We start from the raw sequence: 12,632 nt of genomic DNA on the forward strand, positions 1-12,632 counted from the left end.
CAAAAAGTGGAGGAAAATGAAATGTAGGTTAATGAATTGGTGGAAGTTCAAAATAAGGAGGAGGTCCTTAAGGCAAAGACCAAGACTATAGTAAAGAAGTAGAATAGAGGCATTGTATGAGATTGAGGGTAAGAGAACTAAATTAAATAAAAACCAAAAGATTTTGATAACAACCAAAAACACCGAATTTAGACCCTAAATGATGTAATTAGGTATCCGTAATTCGTTGGCTCCCAATCTAAGATTAAATAGTTAGAGAAAGCAAGACAAAGTTCATGGCCCATCATATCAGCCCCAATAATGTTATGACGTTGTCTTCTTCAAGCAAGTATCCATTACAAGGTTGTAACTCCTTTTATTTTGTTACATCCTAAACCAATCAAAGATATGAGATATACCATACTTGGATGTGTATGCCCTTTATTGATGTGATGAAACAAAGGTTTGGATGTCAAAAGGTATACCTCACATGGACGACCAAGTATGTCAAGGAAGCTTCCTGGGGGAAAAAGCTCTAAACCAATACTTTTCCTTTTCAGCTGAAAACAGATAATAAGTTATGTTATTCACAAACATACGATATATTTATGTGATCCAACATATACACTTAATGAGTTACATAGACCCATTTAGACGAAATACTATTTGGGTCGATTCGTTTAGGAGTTAGAAGTAGAAATTTTATTTTTCATATTTTATTAAAACAAACTATTATAGTAGATGTCAATAAAATCAATGATAAATGGGTGGGTGGATTTGGGTTATATGAAACATTTATTTATCCACTAAAAATATATTTAACAAAATTGACAGCTACCTTGATAGCGGGCACCATCTACAACGAATTTACGATGATAAGGAAACATGTAAATCCCATGTAAAGAAAACCGCAAGTTGTGTAGGATGTATTGTCCTGTAGTTGTTTGAAAAGGAGAGAGATCTCCACCAATTATGTGATTCCATGACTTGTAATAACCCAACACATCTTCTTCTTCTTCTTCCTTGTTCTTTACATCATCATACACAAGACACACCCCACACTCCTTTACAAATTCAAAAAACGGCACTGTAACAGTAACGGTAATGTGGTCACCACCTTCCATGTCATTCATCCCAAACATCCAATGACTTAAAAACACCCAACAATTTTGATTTAGGTTATATTTGTGTCTGTAATGTTCGTATATCCATGTGCGATTCTTTGTTATATTATTAATTATCATCATTGGTGCCGTAGGGAACTGACTGAATACAGAGTTTGACATCTCATCCCAACTTCGTGATCTCTGGAGGTAGCAGAAGTGGAGTCCTTTAAGGTTGTTTGGAGAAGATGATGATAATGATGGGATGGCAAATGATATTGATGGCCCCACACTTCTATGCCTAAACCAACTCGGCATCTCCTCTGCCTCATACATTGTGCTGAATATTCCAAATTCATAAATCATCTGCCAAACACAAGCACCTTAATTAATCACTATAACAATTATATATACGCATTCACATAAAGAAAAAGAGTTAAGTTAACTACACAAAACCTGGATTTCAGATTTTGAAGAATTAGTTCCCACATGCTTTTTGTTAAGGAAGTCTAAATTACTCCAACCCAAGCTATGTAATACCTTTTCTTCAACACTCACCATTTCTTGGATTTTGATAATACCTTCGATTTCGTAACTCCCAATTTCGGATTCCAACAAAAATGTGTAATCTATCCATGTTATTGATAACCGGAGTGGGGACATTTCTGGATCAAATACCACTTTTTGTATATAATAAACATCATCAGGATTAATAAACAACTCCCTTAGTGTACGTGGAGGATACTCGACTGACTTCAACTTTTTACACTTTCCCATACTAAGTATCTCAAGCCTAGGAAGGGTTCTCACACAACTGGGCATGGAATTGATAGGATTTCCATCTAAATATAATTCTTTTAACATGGATAGACAACTAAAGTCCATGGGAAAGGATTCATTAGACAACTTGTTCTTTGCAAGTGATAACCTTACTAAAGACCTTGGTAAAGATATGGAAAAGGACTTCCAATCATGTGGTATAATACCCACAAAGGAAGAGAAAGAGGTTCTTCTGTTTACACCAATTTTGTTATATGTGCACATTTCCAGTGAATCTATATCCATATTCTTGATTTGAGATTCACCAAGATTACAACAATCTAGCAACACTATTTGAACATTCTTTAACATGCCTATAATTCGTGGAAGTTTTTCTAACTTCTTGCAGTAGCTCAGATCAATGAGAACAAGTTGAACAAATTGCCTTATTGAATCACAAACATCAAGCAAACCAATGCAATTTCTAAGTATTAACCTCTCGAGCGCAGGCAATTGGTCAAAGTCACCAACACTATGAAGTTGTTTGCAGAAACTTAAATTAAGAATCTTCAGTGAACCTAACATCTTTTTCTCTTTGAAGGACGATCCACCCAACTGAAAAATTGAAATAAGTTAATATAGTATTGAGTTTCATCAAGTCACATGCATAAATAACATATGAAGATAACTTTACCTTTTGCCTCTTCTCAAGTCGTTGTGGATTAGTATAACAACCTATAAATGATTCAATATTGCTATACGACATGTCAAGAGCAACAAGATTCTCTATAGATAAGTCTGAAGGTATAAACTTTAAATGAAAGCCATGCATACATAATCCTCTTAATTCCCTTGGAAAGTTTTCATAAGACCCATGCATGTGCACATAATTGAGTTGTAGTAGCATAAGATTATCCATGTTACTCAATGCATCTGTTTTCAGCTCAAATGAAGCTCCCAATTTCTCTTTCTCAAGTATGCGCATGTCAAGGGCAAGGCCTTGAAGATTTTCCTTACCCTAAGAAAAGACATAATACAAATAAACAAATTAGGCAATAGAAGATATTTTGGACATACACACTACTAAAAACATACATGGTCTGTTACCTTTTTCTGTTTCAACACTTTGAATGACTCCTTATGACACCATAATCGACTTCGCTTCCATGGCTTGTCAAGTGATTCTTTACATACTTCGAATCTTCCCATCTCCTGAACCAACTGATGCATCTTTAATTCATTATTCGATCCAATACTAAGAAGACATCTGTCAATGAGATTCGTGATTCCAGATCTTGTGTTTATATCACATGCCTCTAATATTGTTTCACTAACATCTCTATCTATTCCAACAAAAAAACAAGCAATATGCTTAAACAAGTCCTTATCGTTTTTGGTTGACAAGGAGTCGAAGCTTATTCTCAAGACACTGTTTATATGGAAATTGCTTTCTTTCCTTAGTCCTTCCATGAACCCTTCCCAGTACGCCAAATCCCGATTATGCAAAGACTTGCCCAAAATTTCAAGAGCCAATGGATGTCCTTGACAATACTTCACAAGCTTATCTGTCACCTCTTCATAACCTTCCTTGGGATGATTACAAATAAACGCATGGAAACACAAAAGTTGTCGTGATTTAGTCTCATGTAAGCCTTCAAGGAAGCGGTCTACATGCTTGGGTTTAATGTTTGTTTTGAATAGTGCACAACTCCCCATCAACCATCTGTCCTTTGTTGTTATTATAATTTTGCTTCCAGGATGAAAACCTTTGCTTCCAAGTAATGCATCCAACTGAACAAGAGTATTGATATCATCAAGAACTAGCAACACCCTTTTACGAACAAGTACATTCTCAATCTTTGTGGTGTATATTGAAACATCATGAACTTTAATTGAATTTGTTTTTGAAATGTCATTGTAGAGTTGTTCTTGTAAATCAAGCAACCCATTAAACTTTCCATCACATTTCCTTGTGATATCTTCAATATAGCTGCCTGTGTGGAATTCATGACAGTATAGCCCATAGACATATTTAGCTAAAGATGTCTTCCCGATCCCACCAATACCTGAAATAGTAAGTATGTCTGCCGTATGTAAGGATCCATCTTTCAACCATGAAGTGACAAATTTAATATGATAGTCCATCCCAATAAGAAGTGGCCGAACATTCCCTAAGGGTACATGTAATCTACGGTAGATGTCCTGCACAATTTCTTCAATTAACTCTGTCTCAAACCTGAAACTTGATTTAATAAGAACTTCAATACACAATCTACAAACTAACAAACCAGATTCGGATATTTAATTTATCCAAAGATCAAAATAAAAATTAGATCATAGTTATTAATTTTAAATTTTAATAAGTTTTTCACATCAAAACCATCTTGTGTTTGCACTTAACATTATAAGTATTTAACATGTAAGGTCATAAATATATGTATAATAAGACCAGAGCTACCAATGTAATACCAATACCAGATTTCACTAATGAGCCATCTAACTTGATAAGGATCCTAACCTAGTACCACACACACCTGAGCCATATTTTGGATAGGCCTAATGAGCCTAAGCCTTGGATAGTCTATAGAAAGAAAGGATACAAGGAAGGACACATGTAGGGTGATGAATGGAGAAGATCATTATGTATGAAGATAGAGAGAGAAGGAGGATATTATTTAGTGAGAAGATTTTCAACAATGTCAACTCTATAAATTTTTTCTTGTAGAACTATTGTTCATTGGCATCAAGCTTGGGTTGGAGGAATTCACATATTGAATTTCCTTTATGATTTGTTTTGAAGTATTTTCTTTCAACTAATACATAGATCTCTCTTTCAAATTAATTTACTGTTACATATGTTTTGAGTTAAGAACTTCAAATATAAAGCTCTACCATAACTTCAGTATGTTTCTATAAAACTATCAAACATAACTATCAATGAGGTGCGTCTGAAAAAGTGCCAGTTATGGTATTGTATATTAAATAGTAGATAGATAGAAAAAGATTCAAATTGATTTTTAACATAACCATATAAAAATAAATGAAATGGTTTATCTAAATAGACTAACCTATGATAAAATATTAAATGCATAGCAAATGTGAAAAAACTATCAACATGTTTACTATATCTAAATGAACTGATTTTTGAGATCACATAATTGAAAACATAGATTCAACTTTGTGCATCTTCTTTATCCTAATACATCAAACATATATGTCTATTTACTGATATTAACGAAACTTATTGAAATGTGTGGGGAGAAGATAATACCAAAATTTCATGCGTTAACTAAATAAGATTAAAGATGTATGAAGAAATGGGTAAGAAAGTAGTTACCTTCCATTGACGTCGTTTCCTTTTAAATTAGCAACTTCTATAAGCGCTTTATTCCACCTATCCATCTTTTCAGCCAATTGACTTCTTTTATTTGCATTTGTCTCTGCCTCCATCATTTGTTTATGCTTAGCCATTGCATCTCCAAATCTACTTTGTTGCTTCCGGATATGGGTGGACTCCACATGATAAAAGATGGGGATGACAATATGGTCGGATGTCATACGCTGCTCAAGGATCAACACCAATTCATCCAGACACCATGTTGATGTAGCGTAATTCTTGGACAAAACAATAATAGAAGCCCGAGATGCCTTAATTGCATTTTCCAATTCTGGTTTTAGATCTTCCCCTGTTTCAATCTCTTCATTATCCAAGAAGGTAGTTATATTGGCATCAATGAGAGCCTTATGAAGGTGATCAGTGAAACTATGACGAGTATCAAGGCCTCTAAAACTTAGAAATACATCATATCTATGAGCTTGAGTTGATGAATTAGCACCACAAGTTGATGGACTATTGCAATGAGTTGATGAAAATGATGAAGATTCTTCTGGAAGTTCAGATAGAACAACCATTATAAGTTATGGGTTGATGACTCTTCACCCTTCAGACAATTTTGTGTAGTTATTTAAATAATGTTTTTCCTTATATAGGGGGTGTATCTCAGTAAGTTCTGAAACGCCTCCACACGTTATCGGTTATGAAATTTGGTTTGACCGGCTTTCCTCACTTGTGCTTCACTGTGAAGATCTTAAACATAATGCTTCTACATAAAATCCAAAATATTAATATTTACTATATGCAACTTAAACCTCATCAAACTGTTTGAAACTCAATGATAATAATACCTTTGAATTCTTCAAAAAGAAACCTTTAAATAATTAGAATACAGCACGCATGAACTCTAATTGTGTGAACATTTCACTTTTTATTCCCAAACATCAAGTTACATGTTGATTTTGGAGCTATATAGTGTGTAATGTGTATATGTGTGTGTTAACCCTTAATTCCAATTTGATTAACTCACATAAACATCCCTACTATTGTGTAAATAAAATCCATTTGATGTTCACTTAAAACAAATCAACAGCAAATACCATTCTGTAAACAAGTACAAGATTACTATTACCCCCCACAAGAGAAATTACAATACATAGAGGAAATTTCAAGCTTGCACAAGATATCAACAAACAACTAAAAGATCTAAACAAAAAAGGAGTAAGTTTGTTGACATGGTTGTTTATGGATCCCCAAAATTAGCAACAGAAATCTTTCCATCTTTGAAATTCTCTGGTCCTAGTATCAGAATAAATCTAAAGTGTTTCTACTTTTATTCATGGGCTTGTTCCAAATGACATGTCCTTTCTAAGGTTTCAATTTCAAAGTCTCATAAGTAAATGAACAAACAGTAACTGAAACAAAAAATTCAATCCTCTGTTAACGAAATAAACAAATGATTATGATTAATAAGATGAAATTATCAAACAACATGTGAAACTAAGTTGTAAGAATGTCGTTCATAGTTACCTGCCAACAGGAAGACAAAGGGACCTGGGCAGCGACGATATATAGAGGATGAACCAACAGTGAGGAGCTGAGAAAGATGACAGGAAGCAGCTAGTAAACGCCAGAAAGAAGAAGATGTTGTGGTTCTCTTTTGCCTTACGAATAGATGGTGTTGTATATTCTTTTCAAGAGAATTAATGGTAAATTGGGGGGGAATTCCAAGAAACTGTTTATGTCAGGAAGCAGCTAGTAAACGCCAGAGAATGAAGAGAACAACGAGAATTGGGGGCAAATTCCAAGAGATTCCAAGTAATTATTTAAGTTAGTAGGGAAGCGGCTGGTTTCTAATTATCTTTTGCCTGATACGTTTTTGCTTCTTTTGAATTTCTTTTGTTATTTCTTTTCTGTAACTGATGATATTTATTTATTTACTATGTTTTGTGAATAATAAATAGTATACATAGTAATTATAATTTCGTGGAGTAATTACAAAAATCCACGTTTTTATGTAAGTTTACCAAAATGACGATAAGGTTTGCTAAGTTCGCGTAGATCATGGTTTCTGAACCCTACTTTCATAAGTCTGATATTTAACCTAATCACTTTTGCAAATATCGAAATTCTCCAAACTCTTTACTGTCTTAAATTTTTCCTAGTTACAAAAATCACCATTATGTCTACCTGTCAACAAGACTCACACCAAACACACACTAAAAACACACCGGCTGTAATTAGACTCAACACCAAAAGACACTGAGACTCACCCACAGAGACCCCAAATCCCCTCCGTGTATTTTTTTTCCTGTTCATCCTTTACATTCAGAAACTGGATCAAAACACCACTCCAACCATCTGAGATTTTGGGATTTAGTCCTCGAGTTGATCCATAAATGGCTCAATACTTGTATTTCATGTGCAAGGTTCCTATGTGAATTGGGAAGGCTTGAGTGTATTATTTCGTTTCTTAATTTCCAGACCACACACAGATGTAAATCAACATTATAGTTTCCTGAACTTGGCCCAGACCCAGGCTGTTTGAAATTATATTTTTGAAATGAAGAATATCTATCAATGAAAAGATGAGGAGAACAGGTACCACCACTTCCTGACTGCGATCCAAACTTCTTGGGAGATTGCACAATCAATTAGATGATGGGATTCTGTGTCATCAGCATTGTTGCATAAGGGGCAGGTAGATGAGAATCTGATTCTGATTTTAGATAGGTTTTCTCTAGTAGGTAACCTCTTATGACAAATTCTCCACACCAATATATTCACTATTATGGGGACCAAATTATTCCATTCCCAGGCACCTGAAGTTTTTTTTTTTTTTTTTTTTTTTTTTTTTTTTTAGTAATTTTTCATCCATGTATCCTCGTAGTGAAGCCACCGTGTCTTCTCCCGGGGCTTCAAGATTCCACTTTAACGTATTGCCCTGGACCTCTAGGGTTGTGATTACCTTAATTGGAGCCTTATATATATAGCAAAAAAGAGGAAAGAACCGAGACTTCCCAGGAACGATTTGCACAATGTCAAGAGACCTCCAAACGACAAGGTAGAGGCTTTCCATTTAGTCAACTTTGTTTGAAATTTTCCTATAAGAGCGTTCCATTGTACCGTTCTGGACATGTTTGTCCCTACAGAAATCCCCAGGTATATGGAAAAAGGTAGATATCCAATTGAGCGATGCACACTTGTAGATAGCCAATCTAGTTCCACGAAGTTGACATCAATACCAAAAATATTGCTTTTGGTAATGTATATTTTTAAAGCTGATGGTAGTTCGTAGCAACATAAGATTCTAATAAGATTTTTTGCGTTTTGTATTGACCAGGAACCGAGGAAAATTACGCCATATGCGTATTGAAGATTCAACGGGACTAAACCATTGTTAGGCAGGCGAATGCCTTGGAAAACTCCATGTTCTTTGGCTTGTTCGAGTGTAATATTGAGTACCGGCCACTACGGTGAAATCAGATTTTTGAAATGAAGCATATCTGTCAATGATAAGATGAGGGGAATAGGTACCACCACTTCTTGACTGCGATCCAAACTTCTTGGGAGATTGCACAATCATTTAGATGATGGGCTTCTGTATCTTCAGCATTGTTGCATAAGGGGCAGGTAGATGAGAATCTGATTCTGATTTTAGATAGGTTTTCTCTAGTAGGTAAGCTCTTATGACAAATTCTCCACGCCAATATATTCACTATTATGGGGACCAAATTATTCCATTCCCAGGCACCTGAAATTGTTTTTTGTAGTAATTTTTCATCGATGTATCCTCGTAGTGAAGCCACCGTGCATTCTCCCGAGACTTCAAGTTTCCACTTTAAGGTATTGCCCTGGACCTCTGGTGACTCTGTGAAAATAGACTACAAAAATCTAGGTTGTCCTTGACTAGGTGATTCTTCAGGTTGACAATGCTTCCCCAGCATATCATTTTCTTTTTGCTCTGGAAGGGGCATTGAACCATCCGTCACTCCCATAAATGCCTTTATAACCTCTTTCAAAAGTTCATGTCGATCCGAGTTGTAATGCCACCACTATTTTCCAAGTAGTGCGAGATTATGTGACTTTAAGTTGTCGATATCACGTCATCCGTCTTTTTTCCGGGACAATTTTGTCCCACATGATCGGTTGGATTGGAAGGGTTTTTGGAGATATGATGGCGAGTTAGCTAGGATAATTCTTGTCAAATAAGGCCTTCATTCGGAAGTCATGTGGTGTGACTGTGTAAGACTATTAGCCTTAGCCACCAGGTGGAAATCCGGTAAATCGGTTATTCGGCAGATAAGTCAGGACCAGGGATACCAGGGAGGTATCGGTTGCATTTTGAAAGTAGCTTGGGGGGAGAGGGTAGCATGTCACACCCCCAAACCGGAACGACGGAAACGTTCGGGGGCGGAGGACCTCATGTATAGTATCACAACGATTGAATAATAGTAATCAAAGCAACAACAACCATTGCATTAATAGTATAATGTTTACATTGTATTTGAATCATACACGATTGACTCCAAAAGTAAATAACAAGTAAAGACTTGAAGCTACTATGCTCCATATTCTTGAACCCGACGCGTGTACCTATCTACTAATGTCATGAGAATACAAGTAGGTTTTGAAAGAGTATCAACATTAAGCTGGTGAGTTCATAAGCATTTTGTTTTGGAAAACTGTTCTGTGTTCTTTCGAAAAGTGCATTGTGTTTCTCCAGAAAACCTTATATTTTCTGATGTAATGAACGTTAAGTAAAAATGATTCTTACTAGTTCCTCCTGCGAGTACTTAGTGTATACAAATCATAAACAATACAGATCGAACAAACAATCGATTATGTGGTTCTGCCCCAAGCCCACAACCAAACAATGAACAAGAAATGAGGCGGAGGCCACACATTCCACTAGTTTTCGGATCCTTATATACATAATCCTGACATATTCACTAGATACAAACAAAGTTAACTGTATTGGTCCTTTGATATCTATTGATATTGTTCCTTAAGAAAATCCAATATTTTCTTGTAAAAAGCATGATTAAACCCATTCCTTCTATAACTACTTAGTTCATACTAGTTACGTATAAACAAATATCGAATAGACAGTTAATTATGTGGATCTGCCCTAAACCGACAACCAAACAAGGAACATGGAATGAGGTGGAAACCACACATTCCACAGCCTATCATATACTCTTCATACGTAACTCGGTTGTATAGACGAAGGATTTATAGAATTAATAATGAATATTCGTTAATTGAATAATAATCTCATTGTTTGTAAAGTACTGATGTTTATCTTGGAAAATCCTATATTTTCCCTAAGTGTAAGTTATTGAATTATTTGTTCCAAATCGAAAAGTACAAGTATCTACCATACTTATGTTGTTAAGCATTGTTCTGTCTGAAAACCCTGGCTACCACCAGTAATGTATAGTATGTTCTGTTTGAAAACCCTAGCTACCACCAGTAATGTATAGTACGTTATGTTTGAAAACCCTGGCTACCGCCAGTAATGTATAGTAGTTTTATTACATAAATAAAACTAGTTAAAAATGTATTGTTCTGTATACTGAAAGTGTTGTTAATACCCTCCTGTGATCACTTAGTACATATGAGTTATAGAAATCTAGATTGAACAGACAGTCGATTGGGTGATTCTGCCCTAAGCCCACAACCAAACAAGGAACAGGAAATGAGGCGGAGATCACACATCCCACTGCATGTCAAATGTTAATTTCATATTACGCTAATGTACATACTAAGTCATCACATAGTTACTAAACTTGTTGACTGTTTGTTAGGTATATTATTACATGAACGAGTCGTTGTTTCCCCAGTAAGTTCTTATAACCATATTATGGACGATAAACATTACGACGTACTTCGGACGTCGTGAACTGAATGACGTTTGTCACCCTAGGTTGACTGTAGCTAATAGTCAGGGTGCGGTATTATCACTCCTGTATAGATCTATACACAAACTCACGCTCTCCCTCCAGGAGACTCTGGTTACAAGGGGTAGACTTCTCAGAAGACGTGTCTCACATTGTAGTTCTCTCAACGGATTCACGAATAATACTATGAAAACCCCTTTTTGTTCTTAACATGAATCTTTATAAAATAGTATCTTTTATTTCATAATTCATAAGTTAGTTTCCTTGTTTGAAAAACATGCTTCTAACGTTTGTATCTTAACATGTTTTGTAAAACGGATTTCAAGTTTAGTAGTAACAATGTTCATCATGTTTAGTAAGTTCTATGTTCAATGTGTGCTAACGATAGGAAAATATAATAAACCAAATTATATTTTTATACACAAGATTACTTGTCTTTTTACTTGTATTCCCCACCTGAAAACATTAAAAAGCTCTGAAAATATAGGGGTATGAACTCACCTGACTATGAATGACTCGGATGAATGACAAAGATAGGATGCTTCGTATGCTAAGTGAAGTCCCGAGCACAATACGGTCCTATTAAGCACATATTAACATGTATAGGCCTAAAATTAGTGTCTAAAACCACTAACAATCATAGGAAACACCCTTAGGATGTAGGAAACACTTGTAATGAAGTGTTAGGACCAAGAATGAGGGATGAAATGGAGTTCACGGCCAAACCAACACGGGTTCACGACCCAAGATGTGTTCACAGCCCAAGAACACATGAACGGTTCACGGCCTAAGATGTGTTCACGGCCCAAGAACACATGAACATTTGATGGGTTTACGACCCATCTATGAAGGGTACCCGACCCTATGAAGGGTTCACGGCCATGAACTCTTCAAGATCATAAAGATGGTGATGTGAAGTGATGAAGCAAGGCCAGGATCAAGGGGTTTCTAAGCATGAACAAGTAAGGAATGAAATACTTATGTTTTGAGGCCCTTAGGTGTGATAACGGTTGAAGATAGTTGAGAGAGAATGGGAATGTTCACGGCTGAAGCTTGAAGAAATGAGGAGAAAAATGTGTGAATCACACACACACACACACACACACACACACACACACACACACATATATATATATATATATATATATATATATATATATATAGAGAGAGAGAGAGAGAGAGAGAGAGGGTGGTTCACGGCCCAAGCATGGGTTCACGGCCGTGAACCTAGTTTGCAGCCGTGAGCTCCCTTTGAGGGTGTTCCATGTTCGAGTGCAAACTATTGATTCTCAGATAACGCTTCCCAACATTCAACCCTTGAGTGCACTAGGCTTTGAGACCCTCAAACTGACTATAAACACAGTAACAAGTAGCAGAACCAAGTCTGAATTACAGATAGAGATTTCAGGTTGTCACATCATCCCCCCGATAGAGGGAATTTCGTCCCGAAATTCGGATTCCGAGTGGTTGGTTAACGATAAGGAAAAGAGGTGGGTACCTTGGTTCTAATTAATCCTTGCGTTCTTCAATGAATTCAGATCCTCGTTGGGTGTT

General features: G+C 35.9%; 1 protein-coding gene across 1 annotated transcript; it reads right to left on the minus strand.

The window, feature by feature from the left end:
- Positions 1 to 486: 486 nt before the first annotated feature.
- Positions 487 to 5,753, minus strand: LOC145061399 (disease resistance protein RUN1-like). The gene is made up of 6 exons (XM_079008856.1): positions 5,179 to 5,753; positions 2,949 to 4,077; positions 2,536 to 2,859; positions 1,539 to 2,456; positions 818 to 1,448; positions 487 to 539 (listed from the first exon to the last, which is right to left on the minus strand). Exons 1-6 carry the CDS (start codon positions 5,751 to 5,753, stop codon positions 487 to 489), a joined length of 3,630 nt encoding a protein of 1,209 aa, XP_078864982.1.
- Between the last annotated feature and the right edge of the window lie 6,879 nt (positions 5,754 to 12,632).

This window comes from Lactuca serriola, chromosome 1 (genome assembly GCF_051521515.1).
Source record: "Lactuca serriola cultivar US96UC23 chromosome 1, Lser_US96UC23_V15, whole genome shotgun sequence".
NCBI lineage: Eukaryota > Viridiplantae > Streptophyta > Magnoliopsida > Asterales > Asteraceae > Lactuca > Lactuca serriola.

Coding starts and splice junctions, on each gene's coding strand:
- LOC145061399 (XM_079008856.1), bottom strand. CDS start 5,753: ATGGTTGTTCTATCTGAACTTCCAGAAGAATCTTCATCATTTTCATCA. Junction 2,860..2,948: donor AAGTGTTGAAACAGAAAAAG/GTAACAGACCAT, acceptor GTCTTTTCTTAG/GGTAAGGAAAATCTTCAAGG. Junction 1,449..1,538: donor CTTCAAAATCTGAAATCCAG/GTTTTGTGTAGT, acceptor TGTGTTTGGCAG/ATGATTTATGAATTTGGAAT.